A 19,591-nucleotide genomic window follows, 5' to 3' on the forward strand; every position below is an offset into this window, starting at 1 on the left:
GCCCACTTAGCACTACCTGCTCGGACTGGCAGCCACAGCTCTCCAGGATCTCTCTCAACCCTTCCTGGAACCACCTCTGAGCGAAGGCCTTAGATTCAAGGCTTGCTTGCTTGTTGGGAACACCTTTGGAAGCCGAGATGCAGCCCACGCCGATCTCTTGGTGACGCTTCTTCGGGATTCAGAGCCCACGAACCCAGAGGCCCCGATCCAGCCGCTTCCAGGCCCGCAACCCCAGAGAGGCAGGCGTTTGCCGAAAGAAGACCAGGGACCACCGTGTTTGTTTTTCAAATAGATTTTTTCCCCCTTCCCCATATAGATATCTATAGACATTTTGAGTGCAACAAGTTCTGCGCTTATTATATATTTCGTGAGTATATATAGATATATATCTTTTAAAAACATAGTCCATACTTCTGTTGAAAATATAAACTCCAGTCTTCCTTAAGAGGGTGGGGGAACGCGTCCGTTCTGTTCCCAGGAGGGGCAATTGAAGGGTTACCCCAAAGAAAGGAAAAAAGCTCCGGCCGGCGTAGGGAGCCTGGGATAGGTAGAATACTTGTGCGTGGGAAGGGATTGTGGCCTTTGAAGGAGCCTGGGGTTGAAAGTGTGCGGGCGAAGGAGGAAGCGCGGAGGTGGGAGCCGGGCAGACGGGTGCGAAGAATTAAAAGAGCTACAGCACACTGAAGGAAGCACAACGAGAGCTGCCGCCATTCGCTTAGCAAAGCCGCAGTTTTCCCTGCTCCTAGGTATCCAAGTCCAGCCAGCACATTCCCCAACCCATTTCTGCATCCAGCCAAACAGAATTACGGAAACTTAACGCTTTGGTCAGATTTCCTGAGACCGCGAAAAAGGAGTGGGGGAGAAAGGGGAAGGGACTTGCTTTTGAAAGATGCATAAAACCCCCTTTTGAAATGTTGGGACTCTGCAGGCACTGTCTGACCAGGAGAGGCTGGTGGGAGACCTCGGGGGGGGGCTGGAAAGGCAGCTTTTTGGGGTCCCCCAGGGCGGGAAATGCGGACGTCGGAGGGTTTTGTGGCTCAGGGCATCTTTTTTGGCAGAGACACGGCTCTGAGCGCGTGTCAGCTGGGAGAGGAAATGACAGCTCTCCTGTCTGCCCCCTGCACTTCTCGGATGTTGGGGGGCTGCTCGGAGACCCTTGCCAAGGCTTTCCCAGACGGCTCCCCCAACCCAGCAAGGCAATGCACGTTGGCAAAGCACACTGACGGAAGTGGGGGACCCAAGCGAGGACTTTGGGTTGCCAAACTTTGGGTTTTGCACGACAGCACAGACCCCCAAGCCTGGGGAGGGGGCCCAGACCAGTTCAAAAAGAGCCCCAGACTGTACACACTGCCTCTGTCTTTCGTCCAAGCCTCTGGACTTGGTTCTGGGGCTCCAGCCCCCCTTCGTCTGCTCACGAGCAAGCAGGCGTGTTTGTCGGCGACCCTGACCCCATCTCCCTGCCGCCTCGTCTAGTGCAATAAAATGGTGAGAGGAAGAAGCAGGAGTGGGACAGCAGAAAAGGAATCCTGCCTGCATTTGGGGCAGCTTCGCCCTAGAGGAGAAGGGGGCCTGAAGCCTCCCCACGGCGGCTGGCAAGGGGCCCCGAAAGAGGCCAGACAGACTTGGAAGGGGGATGCAGGCTGGTCTGTGCAGAGCCTGAATATCCTCCTCTTCTCCCCACCTTGGCAATCCCAGACCCCCCCCCCACAACAAGGGCTGCTGGGAAGCTGGTGGGAGGGGTGGCCAAGGAGGAAGCAGTTGACTCACAGGGGCTCCTGTTTACCCAGCATGCACACCCACCTCTAGGTACTGAGCTTCCCCAGCATCGCTCAGAACTCCTTGCTGCCCCCCTCCCCAAATCTTCTCCCCAGAAAGCATCACTGTCCTGGTTTCCAGCCAGCTAACCCAGCTCCCTGGCAAATCACATCGTGCGCTGATTTCTGGAGGGAGAGGCCATATGTCCGCCCCCCCCAAAAAAAACACCTTCTGAAAAGCACTTAAGCGCCCACCCCCAGTCCAGGGGGCGGGAAGAGTAAAGTGCCCAAGTGGCAGAAACGCTCTCTCCTATATGACACACACATACACACACACTCGAGGTGAGTCGGGGGTCTCCGGCGGTCTGTCGTCTAGCCAGCGCTATAAGAAAGGGTTGGTGGGGGGGTGTTTCGCCAGGGAGAAAGGGCCAGCAGGCGAGGAGGCCATCGGGGTCTGTGGGAGACAGAGACAGAGAGGTGGGTGAGTGGGGGGGGAACGGGCTGGGGGGAGAGAGAAGGATCAACACACACACACACACACACACAAACACCCCAATCAACTGAACGGAAAGATCATCTTGAAATATCCAAAGATTCTGTAAGCTAGGGAGGGAGAACTTATTTATACCACTGCCGCCCAAACAGAGGAAAACACTATAAAAAAATTCCTTCCAGTAGCACCTTGGAGACCAACTAAGTTTGTTATTGGTATGAGCTTTCGTGTGTATCTGAAGAAGTGTGCATGCACACGAAAGCTCATACCAATAACAAACGTTGTTGGTCTCTAAGGTGCTACTTAGCAGTGGCCAGAAGATTGGAGAAGATCAGTCTACATCCCAATCCCAAAGAAGGGCAGTGCCAAAGAATGTTCCAACTACCGCACAATTGCACTCATTTCACACGCTAGCAAGGTTATGCTTAAAATTCTACAAGGAAGGCTCAAGCAGTATGTGGACAGAGAACTCCCAGAAGTGCAAGCTGGATTTCGAAGGGGCAGAGGAACCAGAGACCAAATTGCAAACATGCGCTGGATTATGGAGAAAGCTAGAGAGTTCCAGAAAGACATCTACTTCTGCTTCATTGACTATGCAAAAGCCTTTGACTGTGTCGACCACGGCAAACTATGGCAAGTTCTTAAAGAAATGGGAGTGCCAGATCACCTCATCTGTCTCCTGAGAAATCTCTATGTGGGACAAGAAGCTACAGTTAGAACTGGATATGGAACAACTGATTGGTTCAAAATTGGGAAAGGAGTACGACAAGGCTGTATTTTGTCTCCCTGCTTATTTAACTTATATGCAGAATTCATCATGCGAAAGGCCGGGCTGGATGAATCCCTAGCCGGAATTAAGATTGCCGGAAGAAATATCAACAACCTCAGATATGCAGATGACACAACCTTGATGGCAGAAAGTGAGGAGGAAATAAAGAACCTTTTAATGAGGGTGAAAGAGGAGAGCGCAAAATATGGTCTGAAGCTCAACATCAAAAAAACGAAGATCATGGCCACTGGTCCCATCACCTCCTGGCAAATAGAAGGGGAAGAAATGGAGGTAGTGAGAGATTTCACCTTCTTGGGCTCAATGATCACTGCAGATGGTGACAGCAGCCACGAAATTAAAAGACGCCTGCTTCTTGGGAGAAGGGCAATGACAGGCCTAGACAGCATCTTGAGAAGTAGAGACATCACCTTGCCAACAAAGGTTCGTATAGTTAAAGCTATGGTTTTCCCAGTAGTGATGTATGGAAGTGAGAGCTGGACCATAAAGAAGGCTGATCGCCGAAGAATTGATGCTTTTGAATTATGGTGCTGGAGGAGACTCTTGAGAGTCCCATGGACTGCAAGAAGATCAAACCTCTCCATACTGAAGGAAATCAACCCTGAGTGCTCACTGGAAGGACAGATTGTGAAGCTGAGGCTCCAGTACTTTGGCCACCTCATGAGAAGAGAAGACTCCCTGGAGAAGACCCTGATGTTGGGAAAGATGGAGGGCACAAGGAGAAGGGGGCGACAGAGGACGAGATGGTTGGATAGTGTTTTCGAGGCTACCAGCATGAGTTTGACCAAACTGCGGGAGGCAGTAGAGGACAGAGGTGCCTGGCGTTCTCTGGTCCATGGGGTCACGAAGAGTCGGACACGACTAAACGACTAAACAACAAGGTGCTACTGGAAGGAATTTTTTTATTTTGTTTCGACTACGGCAGACCAACACGGCTACCTACCTGTAAGAGGAAAACACTGTTTTCCTTGAGTTATTATCAAGAACGTAAGGGCTCCCCTGTCTATTCCAGGATCTTGTTCCCACAGTGGCCAACCAGCTGCCTCTTCTGGGAAACCCAGAACCAGGATCCGAGCACAAGAGCAACCCTCTCCCCTCCTGGGGTTTCTGGCAACTGGGTTTCAGAAGCATTGCTGGGGTTAAAAAGGCAACCGTAGTGACATCTTCCTTTAAAGCCTCCTGCTGGAGGGAGTTCTGCAGTTTAACTATCAGCTAGAAGGACTTTCTTTCTCCTACCCTGGATGCCCTCCAGTTAGGAGAGAGGGAGGGGAAAAATTCTCTATCTGCTTTTCCCGTGCTATGTGGAACTTTGAACATCTTCTTTGCCTTTCTCTCTGAACTGAAAAGTCCCGAACACTGCAACTTTTCTATGTAGGGAGCCTATTCCCGCCTTGGCCCCTCAAACTGAGGAAGAAACATTGCTTTCTTTGATTAATATCAAGATCACGTGAGCGTCATCTGCCTTCATAATGGAGCCTTCATGGATGCACACACACACACACACAGAGAGAGATCGATCTAGGGTGTGGAAGGGTGATCACAAGAGATGGGGAGCTGGCAAGCGGGGGAGGTTGGAGGTCTGGAAGAGGAGGGGGAAGGAGAGGGGTAGGGGCTTGCTTACCACAAAAGGGTTGGTGGAGACCCCAACAGGCTGCCCAAGGGGTCTCTGTGCAGCTTTGGCAACAGAAAATCCACTGAACGGGGACCCTGAGGCAGGAGAGACACAGAGAGAGTGTGAGTGAGTGTTGAGATGACTTTTGTCGTAATGAGATGAAATTGAAATACTTTATTGTCAATTGTACAACTTGTATACATGAGATTACATGAGCATCCCCAACTCAGCTCTCTTTGTCTTAGTTCCCCTCGTTTACTGACACACACCCACCAAAACCGAAAGTCTGTTGCCCTGTTGTTATCTTTTCATTCAGCAGCCTAACAGCCCAGGATAGAAGCTGTTCTTTACCCTGTTGGCGCAACTAATCATGCTTCTATATATCTTCTGCCCAAGGGCAGGAGATCAAGAAAGTGCCGTCCAGGGTGTGAATCATCCCTGAGAATTTTCCTCACTCTCCTGAGGCAACGTTCTTCCGCTATTTCATCCAGCGGATTCACAGGACAGCCCATAATATCTTGTGCTGTATTCGCCACCCTCTGTAGGCACTTCTTATCTGTTGATGTCAAACCAGCGTACCACACCGTGATGTGGTATGAAAGGACACTTTGTATTGTAGACCGGGAGGAGATCATCAGATGTTGATTGACATCATTCTTCCGCAATACTCTGAGGAGATGGAGTCACCCAGAGGGCCTAAAACACACCCAGGGAGGCTGGAAATGTTTTTATTTTTAATTGCTTTTATATCTCCAAGGAGCTTGAGGGTTCTCCTGACCTCCTCATTTAATCCCCCAAACATCTGCCCTATGAGGTAGCTCAGGCTGAGAGTAGGTGGGCGGGTTCAAACCCTGGTCTCTCCCAAGTCCTGGCCTGACACCGCTGTAGACTGCTGCTGGCTCTCTTAAGATACAGAGTCTGGAGATCAAAGAGGCATGTGCATGGTTCTGCCCGTCCTCATTTAACGCCCAGAGCAACTACCCTGTGAGGGAAGCTTGGCTGAGAGGCAGTGACCGGCCCCAGACCAGGCAAGCCAGCCCTCTGCTTGAGACATATTTACACTCTGCTCCAAATCCTGTGGGAAGCTTTTGTGCTATGTGCTGATTTCAGGGCCCCCCTCTCTGCTGTGCTGGTAAAGGTAAAGGTAAAGGTACCCCTGACTGTAAGGTCCAGTTGCGGACGACTCTGGAGTTGCGGCGCTCATCTCGCTCTATAGGCCAAGGGAGTCAGCGTTTGTCCGCAGACTGCTTCCGGGTCATGTGGACAGCGTGACTAAGCCGCTTCTGGCGAACCAGAGCAGTGCACGGAAACACCGTTTACCTTCCCGCCAGAGCGGTACCTATTTATCTACTTGCACTTTGAGGTGCTTTCAAACTGCTAGGTTGGCAGGAGCAGGGACCGAGCAACAGGAGCTCACCCCATCGCAGGGATTCAAACCGCTGACCTTCTGATCAGCAAGCCCTAGGCTCTGTGGTTTAGACCACAGCGCCACCCGTGTGCTGGTGGAAGGGGCTTAATCGGGGTCACCAAGGTCCTTTCCCCTGCAGCATTCTCTCCTTCTCCCATGAGCCCCATGGGAAGAAGGGGCAATAAGCTATGTGGGGACCCTCAATGGCCTTCCTTTAGCCTCGAGAGCCTTTGGCCACACATGCAGAGCCCGTCAACGTGCCCATCACAATGAGGGATAGGATCTTGCCTGTCATTTATTAATTTTTTCCTAGAAAGATGAGGCTCAGGCTGCCGAATTCCACAGCGCCTCAAATGTGAAAGCCCGCAGTTTCTCTGTTTGGGTGTGCAATGGCATGTCTACTTCTGGACTGAGTGCCACCCCCCGCAAAAAAAGCACCTCTTACCGCCATTCTGCTGCTGACTCAGCATTGCTTGGGTCTGGAACAGAGGCGGTTGCTGGTGCTGCAGTGGGGAGGCGAAGACGCTGGAGAGAGGGGAGGTGGAGAAGCTGCTTGGGGACCCCACCACGAAGGCGCCTGCGAGAAGAGAGAGAGAGCCAGAATAACGAGGAAGGGGCAGGAATAACCTGAGGATGGGGGACGCCTGGCTTGACGGCTGCACGTGTGAAAAGGACGCAGCGGGTCTTAAGGGGCAACAAGCTTATCAACATGAGCCAGCAGTGTGAGGCAGCAGCAAAAAAGGCTATTGCTATTCTAGGCTGCATCCACGGAAGTCTAGTGTCTAGATTGAGGGAGGAATAGCACTGCTTAATTCCGCCTTGGTCAGACCACACCTGTCCAATTCTGGGTGTCACAATTTAAGAAGGGTATTTTGCAGAGGAGGGCAACCAAGGTCAGGGCCCTGGAAACTGGAGGAATGTTGGAGGGTGTTGGGGATGCCTGGAAAAGACTGAGGAGAGAGGGTAAAAGGTAACCATTAGGTCCAGTCGTGGCAGACTCTGGGTTACGGTGCTCATCTCGCTTTACTGGCCAAGGGAGCCAGCGTCCAGCTTCCGGGTCATGTGGCCAGCATGACTAAGCCGCTTCTGGCGAACCAGAGCAGCGCACGGAAACGCCATTTACCTTCCCGCCGGAGCGGTACCTATTTATCTACTTGCACTTTGACGTGCTTTCGAACTGCTAGGTTGGCAGGTGCAGGGACCGAGCAACGGGAGCTCACCCCGTGGCGGGGATTCGAACCGCCGACCTTCTGATGGGCAAGTCGCAGGCTCTGTGGTTTAACCCGCAGCGCCACCCGCATCCCCTGAGGAGAGGAGAGAGGGTAGCCATCTTCAAACGTCTGAAAGGGCGTCTGAAAGATGGAGCGAGCTTGTTTTCCGCTGCTCCACAGCGCAGGACCCAAAACGGTTGAGCTAGATGGGTCATTGGCCTGATCCAGAACGCTCTTCCGGCTGTGTTCTGTCTCCACATGTAAAGGAGGTATTCCTTCAAATACCCGCTGCTGGGAACTGTGGGTGAGGAGAGCACTGTCGCACCCTAGTGCTGCTTGGCGGCTTCCTCCCGCAAGTATATTTACACAAAGGTGCCTTTTGCTACTCTCTTAAAGCCATCAAAGGATCGGGTGCTGCCAACTGGGTTGCAGGGAGCAGCGGGAGATGCCTGCCTTGCCAGAGGGTGGGCTAGATGCGCTTTGGGGGTCCCTTCCAACGCTACAATTCTTCGAGTCCTGCAGGGCGGAAGGCTGCTTACAAAACCAGCCCCTACTCCTCCTTTGCCCGACTCGCAGTCTCTCTCTCCGCCCTCCCACCTCCGCTCGAATGATAAGAACCACAAGACTGTAGAGTTGGAAGGGACCATGAGATGTTGACCTTTCCATTGCACCTTAAGGAGCAGGCGTGTGGAACTGTTGTGTGTCACATGTCTGTTTACATTGCTGGAAACTTCCATTGTGAGTAGCTTTTGCTTTTCCTCTTCTCTCTGAGACGACGAGAGAGAGAGATGTTTCTTGGTCTTGATTTATGATTAATAAATCTGTAGTTGTAGTATGCTTCCGCAAGCCTCACGCCTATTCTGCGGGTGCAGTTTCATCTGCTGATAGTGTGCCCTGGCTCAGAAGCCTGGGTCCACACTCCACAGAGCAGCAAACTCGGGAAGCGTGGTGTGCATTTGCGGGGTATGAAAAAAGGTGCGTACAGAGTGCCACCGTTCTCCTATGAAAGAGGAGATGTGTGCTGAAGACTTGCGTCTAGTACGCAGATCTGAAAGGGCCACAAAGGGCAAACCTCCAAAAGGTATGCTGATAAGTTGGCTAAAACAGCAGTAGCTGTTGCTAGTAGGTCAGAGAAGGTGTGGGAACCTTCGAGCTCAGAAGCCCGGGTTGCTGATTTACGTCGGAGCAGAGGTGATGGTCTTCGCAGCGGGATGGCTGGAAGGAGGCGACAACAGAGGGCCCTCTAGCCCAAGCCCCTGCAATGCAGGAATCTCCCCCCCCCAATGGGGCTCAAATCTATGTCCCCAAGAGTCTCAAGGCGGCAGGGAAGGGCTTACCTGGGCCCATGCCGTTGGTCTGGAAGGGGTTGGTGGAAGGCAGCGTGGGCTGAGCGACAGCAGAGGTGGCGAAAGGATTGGTGCAGGCTGGAAGTCAGAGAGAGGGAGAAAAAGAAAGTGGCCACTGAGTTATACCACAAATTAAGCAACTGGCCTCTGCTACACCCCAGTTTAGGGAAGCTTTTAATGTTTGATGTATTACTGTATTTTAATATTTGGGTGGAAGCCGCCCAGAGTGGCTGGGGAAGCCCAGCCAGATGGGCGGGGTATAAATAATAATTTATTATTATTATTATGGGGTCCTCAGACTTTGCCATAGTAACTGAAGACCTGTTCCTAGAAACCTGCGCCTCCTTCTAAGATACACACCGCTCCCCAAAATTTCACATGTCAGCATTTTACTTCCTTGTTGGATGACACACATGCACAGGCCTCGCTATGTGAGCACAATCAGTATTTATTCAACAAGCAGAGAAATGCACGTCAAACACAATTTTGCAGGACGAAGGGCTGATGAGGGAGGAGGCGATTTTGCGATGGATACAGTTGAATAAATAAATAAATAGTAATAATAATTTATTTATGCCACGTCCATCTGGCTGGGTTTCCCCAGCCACTCTGGGCAGCTTCCAACAAAATATTAAAATACAGTAGTTCCAGTTACAGATAGGTAGCCATGTTGGTCTGCCATAGTCAAAACAAAAAAAATTCCTTCCAGTAGCACCTTAAAGACCAACTAAGTTAGTTCTTGGTATGAGCTTTCGTGTGCATGCAGTGTATCTGAAGAAGTGTGCATGCACACGAAAGCTCATACCAAGAACTAACTTAGTTGGTCTTTAAGGTGCTACTGGAAGGAATTTTTTTTGTTAAAATACAGTAGTTCATCAAACATTAAAAGCTTCCCTAAATTTGTGCATAAATCTGTGCATCTGACTCTCTGTATGCCTGGCTGTGTCTATCTGACACACACTCTCTCTCTCTCTCTATGTAACGTTACGGTACAAATCCTTGGGATGGGGTACTGATTAGGGCAGTGGTTCCCAATTAGCCAAGTACTGTGGACCCCCCCGTTTTTCAAAAGCCAAGCGGCGCCACCAGACCCTCCAGTGTGTCCCAGTGCAAAACCAAGGCTCTGCATCTCCCGGGCTGTGCATCCCTGCAAGTCATGTGACCAGCGTGAGAGCATGGTGAACCAAAACAGGTGTTTTTTGGGGCGCTGTAACCTCACAATCTTTTGGGCACCTCCCAAAAGGAGATGTCCCAGACAGCTGACAGGTATGTGCCACAGATTCCCGGCTGGGTTACGCAGATCCCAATTGGGACCACTGGTTTAGAGGGTTCTTTTGGTGGGGTTTGTTGCTGCTCTCGATATTAACTTTTTGTAGATTTGTTTTTAGATCTTATTATGACTTACGTGAAAACCGTTCCATTTGGTTGTGTACTTTCTTTTATCTGTTCCTTTCACTGTTTATGACTACATTTGTTATGTTTGTAATTATATAAATCTTTCCGTGTTGTGAACTGCCTTGAGCTTGGCTTTAACAGTGGAAAGGTGGCCTACAATTAAAACGATGACAATCTTTCACAGCAGCACCTGAGTGCATTCTCTTTCCCGTTTAGTTCTTAGCTTATCTGTATTGTTTTCGTATGGATTTATGTTCCGTATATATTATGATTATTTCTAATCGTTCTTGGGGGGGATTTTGTTTTGTTTTTTCAATTGTTCTATTTATTATTGTTCGTTTGATGCAATGCAAGACACTTTGATCACTGCCACGGGAAAAGTGGCCTACAAATAATTTGAAGATGACGACAGCAGCAACCATCAGAACCGAGAGGACGAAGGCAAACTACTTACCCCCATAGGCCGTGGCTGGGCTGGGCGGGGGCAGAACAGGCGACTGGCTGAGGGCCCCAAAGACACTGGCAGAGAGAGGGGGAGGAGGAGGAAGCAGGTAAGTACAAGGCTCTCTGGGAGATGTACCCAGAGGCCACTTAGACTCACACACACACACACCCGTTGGCCAAAGGCAGAAATGTCCACAGACCCACCAGCCCCAAACCAATCGATCCAGAGGGAAACCCATTACCTGCTTGGGACTCCGCCCACTCTGAAGGCCCCGCCCATGTCTGGAATGCCCACTCCTGGTTGGCTAGCCGGGGAGGCGGGGAAACTGCCCATGTGGGTTCCACCTGCAAGGAAGAATATTAATTAATATGGGTTTGTTTGGGAGTTATTGGTTTGTTTCTTTGTTCTTGTTTTAATCGTGTGTTTTGTGATTTAATGTTGTATTTTTATGCTGTGAACTGCTCTGAGATCTGCTGAAGAAGAAAGATATACAAATTAAACTTATTTTTTAATTTTCTCTCTCTCCCCCCCCCTTCCCGCTATTTTCCCAGACCAGGACTCGAGCTGGTTTACGCAAATTAAAACATAGCAGGTAAAATACAAAAAGCTAAAAGCATATAATATGTAATAGCTTAGTTACATTTTAAACTATCTTCTACCGTATTTTTTGCTCTATAAGACGCACTTTTTCCCTCCTAAAAAGTAAGGGCAAATGTGCGTGCATCTTATGGAGCGCATGCAGGCTTCGCAGCTATCCCAGAAGCCAGAACAGTGAGAGGGATCAATCACAGCGCTCTCTCTTGCAGTTCTAGATTCTTGCTTAGCCCCTCAGTCCCTCCCCCCACCTCCCGGAAAAGCCCCCAAGAGCCGCGCTCCCTTTCACGAGCCGCGTGGAGCGTGTGTGCGGCTCTTGGGGGCTTTTCCCCAAGGAGGGAGAAGGGCAGCCCCTCAGTGATGGGCTGCCCTTCTCCCTCCTTGGGGAAAAGCCTGCAAGTGCCGCACACACGCTCCACGTGAAAGGGAGCGCTGAGCGAGCCTGGGATGCATACAGGCTCTGCTCAGCGCTCCCTTTAAAGAATATTTTTTCCTTGCATTCCCCCTCTAAAAACTAGGTGCGTCTTATGGGGCGAAACATATGGTATATGTTTTCAGCTTTAATGCAACAGAATCTGTTAAAATGCAGGCAGTAGAAAAAAATCTGTCATTTCCCAAAGGCTTGTGGGAGTAAAACAGTCTCCGCCTGCCGACGCAAGGAGAAGGAGGAGGAACCAAACGTTGCGAGGATAAAATGGGGGGGGGGGAGGAACTATAGGGGAGGCGGAATATAAACGGAATGAACAACATAGTAGTAATGATAACCGTGCACTTACGGGGTATGTTCCCCGCTGCCACGGGCTGGCTCTGGAAAGGGCTGTGGCTGGCAGCTAACGCGTCTCCAAAGGTCACTCCAGCAGGACTTCCACCAAAGGCATCGAAACTGGTGAAGGCGGCCTGGGCTGGCACCTGGCCTGAGAGAGAGAGAGCGCAAGAGGGGTTATTTAGCCGCAGTGTTGTGCTTGGGTTAAGTTCCTTCTCTGGCCTGTCCTGAATCTACCACCAATGGATTTCTTCCAGCATCGCAGGGGGCTGCGCCAGACTGCCCTTGGGGTCCCCCCTCCAACCCTCCAAGTCTAGGGCTCTGACCTCCTTGAGCAAAGGGAGAAAAGGGAGAACGTTCTCATTGAACTGTAAGCGTTGGAAGGGACCCCGAGGGTCATCCAACCCCATGGCAAGGCAGGAATACTCCCCCCCCATCACACCTTCTTCACACCTCTTTTGTAATACCATAGGAAAGCAATAAGAGCCTGATGGATCTGCCCAATGACCCAGCTGCTGCAGAATCACGTTCTCACCAACGCCAGGTTTGTAAGAGCGCCTTGCATCTTAGCGGTCCTTTCAGGGTTTCCCAAAGTTGCCAAAGAGAAAAATAACTACCAGACATCTGAAGGCAGCCCTTCTTTAGGGAAGCTTTTAATGCTTAATAGGCTATTGTATTTTAATATTCTGTTGGAAGCCGCCCAGAGTGGCTGGGGAAACCCAGCTAGATGGGCGGGGTATAAATAATGAATTATTATGATGATTATTGGCTCTCTGGCTGTTTTTGGACTACAACTCCCATCATCCCTGACCGCTGGTCCTGGTACCGAGGGATGATGGGAGTTGTAGTCCAAAACAACAACAACAACAACAACAACAACAACCAGAGACTGTTTGGGAAACCCTGCTCTAAGTCAAGGAGCCGAAAGCCAGTGTTTTCATTTTTCTTTCCCTAGGGAGGAAAAGGCAGCTCCCCCAACTCCCTGGTTGCTTGGGACCCCCCCCCCAATGCCCATTTTGAAGCCTCTTCAGTTAACACACTCCCTCCAGATCAAAACTGACCAGCCAGACACACCCACCCTCCCTCTGGTGTGATAAGGAGGCTCCCGCCAGCCGCAAGAAGTTACTCACTCCCAAAAGCAGGGAAGGCTGTGAAGGCAGGTCCAGGCTGAGGGGCAGCAAAGGGGTCTCCCCCGATGTCGGCCAAGAGGTCCATACTGGCTTTCTTGGCTGGCTGGGGGCCCTGCGGCAGGCTCCTGTCTGCAATCTGGAAAAAGGAAAGCCGGTCAGAATGAAAGGCCGGGATCTTGCCCAGGAAGAGATCTCACCCCCCCCCCTCCCCGAGCCTGGCATGCACCACGAATGCACTCTGAAGAAAGTTGTGGCCCACTGAGGTGCTAAGGGAGAATACCGTGCCCTGGGCTGTATACTGCTGGATTGTAAGGTTTATGTCGCTTTTGCACGCAAATAATACACAGCGGCTAGGAGAAGCGGGCGTCGCAAATGTCTCCCTGGCACGCCATGCTTATTTTGAACTGGAGCAAAGCTTCAAACCTGAGCAAAGTTTCAGAATCTACTGATTCTGTGGGGCAGGATGGATTGTTGGTTGTTGAGGTGAAAATGTTCCTTTATAACCAGACCTTTGGCAGTATATGGCCTTTTAAACTGGGGCGAGGGAGCAGTGTTGTTTTTGTCTGTTATTATATTATGCAGTTCTGTGTTTTATATTGTAAACCACCCTGCTATCTTCGGATGAAGGGCAGGATAGAAATTTAACCATCATCATAATCATCAGTGGCCGTTAGCACTGCTCTGCCTCTGCAGCCCCTTCCGAATACCAGTCGCTGGGAACCGCAAGAGGGGAGAGGACTCTTGTGCTTGGGTCCTGTTTGCAGGTTGGTCACTGTGAGAACAGGATGCTAGGCTAGATGGGCTCCCTTTTGCCTGACCCAGCAGGCTCTTCTTATAATAATAAATAATAAATAAATTTTATTTATACCCCGCCCTCCCCAGCCAAGACCGGGCTCAGGGCGGCTAACACCACATATAAAACAATTGATAGAAATACAACTTAAAAAACAAGATTAAAATACAACATTAAAATGCAGCCTCATTTCAGCAAAAACTTTTTAGGGGATGAAAACGCCAAGTCTTCACCACGGCCAACTATCCAGACTGGTCCTACGTGGGCCAGAAAAAAAGCCAGGGAAGTCCCCAAATAGGAGTTCCAACGCAGAAGGAGAAAGGAAAAAAGAAAGAGGGGGGAGGGAATCAAACTGATTCCAAGCCAAAGGCCAGGCGGAACAACTCTGTCTTACAGGCCCTGCGGAAAGAAATCAGATCCCGCAGGGCCCTTGTCTCATGAGACAGAGCGTTCCACCAGGCCAGAGCCAGTGCTGAAAAGGCCCTGGCTCTGGCTGAGGCTAATCTGACTTGCTGGCCACCCGTCTCCTGTGGGAGGGAGTTCCATAGATTAACAGGGCACTGCATGGCAGTCTTTCCCCCGCCCTGAATCTCCCAGCATTCAGCTTCAGTTCTGGTGCTATGACGAGAGAGGGAGGAAAACGTTCCTCTATCTGCTTTCTCCAGGCCAATCTTCATCTTGTAACCCTCTGTCATGTCAATACTGTGGCTAGCCGCTAGCTGCCACAGACAGCCTTATCCTCCGTGAATTTCTTGTTTCTCACTGTCCCTTGCTCGTCTTTTCTCCAAATTACACAAGCCCCAAACACTGCAAACTACAGCCCACCGCCCCCTGCCCTGCTACTCCCCAACAGCTGTCAGAAACCTGATATCAGAGCTTGTGAAACAGGGTAGGGGCCTAGCCTGGGCTGGCCAGCGAATGGAAAGAATTTCTGAGCGACTTAGTCGAGGCAGAAGGATGCCCGATACTCCCAACCTGGCTAGGCTTGGCTGCTGTAGGCATCGCCCCCGAGTCTCCCAGCAGCGTCTTCACTTCCACCGTGGAGCTTTGGGATGTCAGCGAGGGCATGCTTTTGGCTTGCTCCGGGGAGATGTACCTGCAGGGGGAAGCCAGAGGAGAAGATAGACCACCGCCCGGGATAATCTCCCCACCCTCTCATTCCTTGGGTGGGTGAAAAGTCAACATTTCGCTTTTGGAGTAAGACGTGGAAATAAACAGCCCGCACCAGTTTGCAGAATTTCATCTGAGCCCTTTACCACCCAGTAAGCTCCGGGGATTTGAGCTCCCCTTGAAGGACAGGCTCCTGCCATTCTCACCATCTCTTCTTCTCATATTTCTCCTGCAGAAACTCCTTCACTTTCTGAGGGTCTTGAGAATCTGGCAGCAGAGACGTCCGCGAGTCAAAGGTGCCCAACCAGATCTTCCGACAGGCCTGGGGTGGGGAGGGGGCCCAGAATTATTTACTTCTTAAGATTTAGACACTGCTTGCTTGTAAGAGAAGGGGCAACTCAAAGAGGTATACAAAGAGAGAGAGACAACAGAATCATCAATAAAAGCTACTATATAATTAAAAAAAAATAAACTAAAAAGGGATTAAAACACAAATCAACCAGGCAGGCTTGTCTAAACAAGAATGCTGTTTAGCAGGAGCTGGAAAAGTATGGGGAAGCCGCCTGCCTAATGTCAATAGGCAGGGAGTTCCAAAGTTTAGGTACTGCCGCATTAAAAGATATAGGTTCTTATCAATGCATATGAGGAATAAGCTGCAATTCAGAACTCTGGAGGTTCTTTGGGAGGTGAGTACAGCAGGAGAGGACTATCACCTGTCCCCCCTCTGAAACCTCACTTGTGCCTTCCGTTGGCCTCCTCAGTCACCAAACCGAGCTCGCCACCTTGCTATTATAAATTGTCTTATATATACGGTACTTATGAGAAAGCAGGACGCAACTGCCACGAAGGCCCCAGGTGGCCCCCGACTCACCTCGTTCCCACGGGTCTGGAGGTACTGCACCTCGCTCTCCGTGAAGGTCGTCATGGAGATTGACTTGACTCGGTGAGGGGGGTTCAGGCCACGGCTGCATTAGGGGTGGGGTGGGGGAGAAGAATCACAAAACTGTAGAGCTGGAAGGGACACCCAAGGGTCATCTAATAATAATAATAATAATAATAATAATAATTTTTTATTTATATCCCGCCCTCCCCAGCCGAAGCCGGGCTCAGAGTAACACAGCATTCTAAAAGTAACACAGCATTCTAAAATCAATTCATTCTAAAATCAATACAAATCAAATTAATGGCAACCATTGGGCTAGAGTTCTGTGAGGACTGCCGAAGGAGGGGGTCAGACTGTGCCCTGGCCAAAGGCCTGGTGGAACAGCTCTGTCTTGCAGGCCCTGCGGAAAGATGTCAATCCTGCAGGGCCCTAGTCTCTTGTGTCAGAGCGTTCCACCAGATCGGGGCCACGGCCAAAAAAGCCCTGGCGCTGGTTGAGGCCAGCCTAACCTCCCTGTGGCCTGGGACCTCCAAGATGTTTTCATTTGAGGATGCTAAGTTCCTCTGTGGGACATACCAGGAGAGGCGGTCCCATAGGTACGAGGGTCCTAGGCCATATAGGGCTTTAAAGGTTAAAACCAGCACCTTAAACCTGATCCTGTGCTCCACCAAGAGCCAGTGCAGCTGGTATAGCACCGAGTGAATGTGATCCCGCAGCGAGGACCCTGTAAGGAGTCTTGCTGCGGAATTCTGCACCCGCTGGAGTTGCTGGGTCAGTCTCAAGGGCAGCCCCACGTAGAGCGAGTTACGATAATCCAGTCTGGAGTTGACTGTCGCGTGGATCACAGTGGCTAGCCCAAGCAATGCACGAATCACAGCAAAGAGAAAAGCACCTTCTGATTATAGCCACTGAGTAGATGCCAAGGCTCTGTAGGGGAGAGCAGGAGAAACCAGGCCTCTGAGTCCTGCAAACTGTGTGTGCTTTTGCAAGACTTGGTGAAGAGAGTGATGTTGACAGCTCTCTGAGCTGCCAGGAGTGCTGCGCATCCTGAGCTGCAGAATCCAGGAGAGGCCTGGGCCCTCAGGGAAGAGAGCCTAGATGTCAACTCTGCCCCACTGGGCTCCTCGGGGCCCTGTCCCCTAGCGCTCTGACCTGCTGATGCAAGGATTATCTCTGCCTGTGGCAGTTAATTATTAAGAGGGTGGGAAATGAAATATCCGAATGCCATGGAGGAGGAGGAACCGGGGAGGGGGAGAACTTCCTCAGGGAGCCAACCTGGATTAGGGGTCTGGGCAACCTCGGTGGGGCAGGGAGGAGAGAAATTAAGGACTCATATCACCACAATTTAAGAACACAATCTGGCCCATCTACCCCAGCATCCTGTTCTCACAGAGGCCAACCATGGTGGGAAAATCTGCAAGCAGGATTCGAACACAAGAGCAACTCTCCCTTCCTGTGCTTTCCAGCAACTGGTGTTCAGAAGCGTTGCTACCTCTGACCATCTAGTAGCCATCGAAAGCCCTCTCCTGCTCCAGGAATTTGCCCAATCCTCTTTTAAAGCCATCCAGGTTGTTGGCCATCACCGCCTCCGGTGGGAGGGAGTTCCGCAGTTCAACTATGCTCTGTGTGAAGACGGACTTCCAGTTATCTGTCCTGAATCTTCCAGCATCCAGCTGCATTGGAGGCCCACGAGTACCAGCATCATGAGAGAGGGAGAAAAGCTTTTCTCTGGACTCTTTCTCTATGCCAGGCGTAATTCTACACACTTCTACCATGTCGCCTTTTACTCGCCAGGTTGACAACGGCTGGCTTAAAAGCATTCCACAGATTTCCTTTTTTTCCACCCTCCCTCTCATGTCAGCCATACCCCACCACCCAGGGCAACAACCTGAGTTTCTATTTACTTTGGTCAAAAGGTGTTTAACCTGCCTTTCCGCTCAAAGGGGAGCTTATGAAACTCTTATTTGTTTTAGCGAAGAGATGCCTCTGCCTCCCACTGGCTAGCGAAGGCCAAAGAGCACGGCCAGCACCAGGAAGCAACCCCGGGATGCATTGCGCCGTCTTGCAGCAACCAACCCCACACTATCCCAGAGGTCCTTCTGCACCCCACACAAAGCGCAAACAAGGCCTCTTCCAAATCGCTGGTGCCTTCTGCCTGTTTCGTCATCCGCCGCCCTCCTTTTAATTGTGTGCAGTTTCTAAAATTTTACTTGCTGCTTTATAACTCCCACAGTTTGCTGAGGGTTGTGAATGGGGAGAGATGCTGTTGCGCTCAAGTCCTGCTTGTGGGCTTCTTCCATTCGTTTGGGACATCTGGTTGGCCACTGTGGGAACAGGATGCTGCCCTAGAGGAGCCACTGCACTCCTCCTGCAAGACTCGTCTCACGTCCTAAGCCTCCAGATGATTTCGCCAGGTGGTCTCATATACGTCACAAGGATGGAAAGCAAATCCAAAGGTCGTCTAGCCTTCAGTCAACCTGGAGCCCCTCAGCTGTTTCGGATTACAGCCCCCGACCCTCCATCAAGGCTGGCTGTGGGGCTGATTTTATTTATACTATTATTTATTTATTAAATTTGTATACTGCCCTTCATCTGTAGATCTGAAGGCAGTTCACAAGATGGAAACATAATAAAAACAAGGGCAACAACACAAACAAACCAGTACGTTTCCGGGCACAATTCAAAGTGTTGGTGCCGACCTTTAAAGCCCTAAACGGCCTCAAAGGCCCAGTAGACCTGAAGGAGCATCTCCACCCCCATCGTTCAGCCCGGACGCTGAGGTCCAGCTCTGAGGGCCTTCTGGCAGTTCCCTCCCTGCGAGAAGCGAGATTACAGGGAACCAGGCACAGGGCCTTCTCGGTGGTGGCGCCCTCCCATCAGATGTCAAGGAAATAAACAACTACCTGACTTTTAGAAGACATCTGAAGGCGGTCCTGCTTAGGGAAGCTTTTAATGTCTGACGCTGTATTGTTTTTGATATTCAGTTGGAAGCCGCCCAGAGTGGCTGGGGAAACCCAGCCAGATGGGCGGGGTATAAATAATAAATTATTATAATATTATAACCATTAACCCAGGTAACCAGGCACAGGGCCTTCTCGGTGGTGGCGCCCTCCCATCAGATGTCAAGGAAATAAAAAACTACCTGACTTTTAGAAGACATCTGAAGGCAGTCCTGCATAGAGAAGCTTTTAATGTTTAATAGACCACTGTGTTTTAATACTCTGTTGGAGGCCGCCCAGAGTAGCTGGGGAAACCCAATAATAAATTATAATAATAATTAATAAATAAATAAATAATTATCGTTATATTATTATAACCATTAACCCCTTCCCCCATGGGGTCCCTGACGCAGCTGGGAGGGCGCCAGGTTGAGGAAGGGTCGCCCTTGGCCCCGCCCCCAAGAGGCATTCCGCGTGGATATAGCCCCGCCCCCGCGCATAGCGGCGTGGCCCCGCCCCCTCGGCTCGCGCATAGCGGCGTGGCCCCGCCCCCCGCCGCACTCACAGCGCCCCCGAGCAGGCGGTGCAGACGTAGCTGCCGATGGTGATGTCCACGTAGGTGACGCCTCGCTGGCCGCACTCGAAGCAGAGGCGGCTGGCCGGCTCGGAGCTGACCAGCTCCCTCACCCGGCGGGACCAGACCTCGGCCTCCGAGTCCCGCGGGGAGCTGGGCTTCCTCGCCCCGGACGCCGCCATCCGGGCGCGCACCTCAGCCGCCTCGCTCCCTGTCAGCGCCGCCGCCCGCCGCCGCGCATGCGCCCCGCCGCCCCCCACGGCGCATGCTCCGCTCTCCTCCGGCTCTGGCTTCCCCCGCCCTCTCCCGGCGACCTTTCGATCCCACCCCATTCGCCCTCGCCGCCCCCTGAAC

The 19,591-nt window shown here is 51.3% G+C and overlaps 1 protein-coding gene across 1 annotated transcript; it reads right to left on the reverse strand.

The window, feature by feature from the left end:
- Window positions 1-276: 276 nt before the first annotated feature.
- On the reverse strand, window positions 277-19,584 carry AGFG2 (ArfGAP with FG repeats 2). The gene is made up of 12 exons (XM_081886871.1): window positions 19,229-19,584; window positions 15,713-15,806; window positions 15,048-15,163; window positions 14,707-14,827; window positions 12,939-13,074; window positions 11,822-11,959; window positions 10,693-10,795; window positions 10,461-10,525; window positions 8,603-8,689; window positions 6,500-6,631; window positions 4,656-4,741; window positions 277-2,208 (listed from the first exon to the last, which is right to left on the reverse strand). The coding sequence occupies exons 1-12, from the start codon at window positions 19,567-19,569 to the stop codon at window positions 2,137-2,139; spliced, it is 1,491 nt and encodes a 496-aa protein (XP_081742997.1). The 5' UTR covers window positions 19,570-19,584; the 3' UTR covers window positions 277-2,136.
- Window positions 19,585-19,591: the final 7 nt, after the last annotated feature.

Source organism: Podarcis melisellensis, assembly GCF_964234715.1.
Source record: "Podarcis melisellensis genome assembly, chromosome: 13".
Classification (NCBI taxonomy): domain Eukaryota; kingdom Metazoa; phylum Chordata; class Lepidosauria; order Squamata; family Lacertidae; genus Podarcis; species Podarcis melisellensis.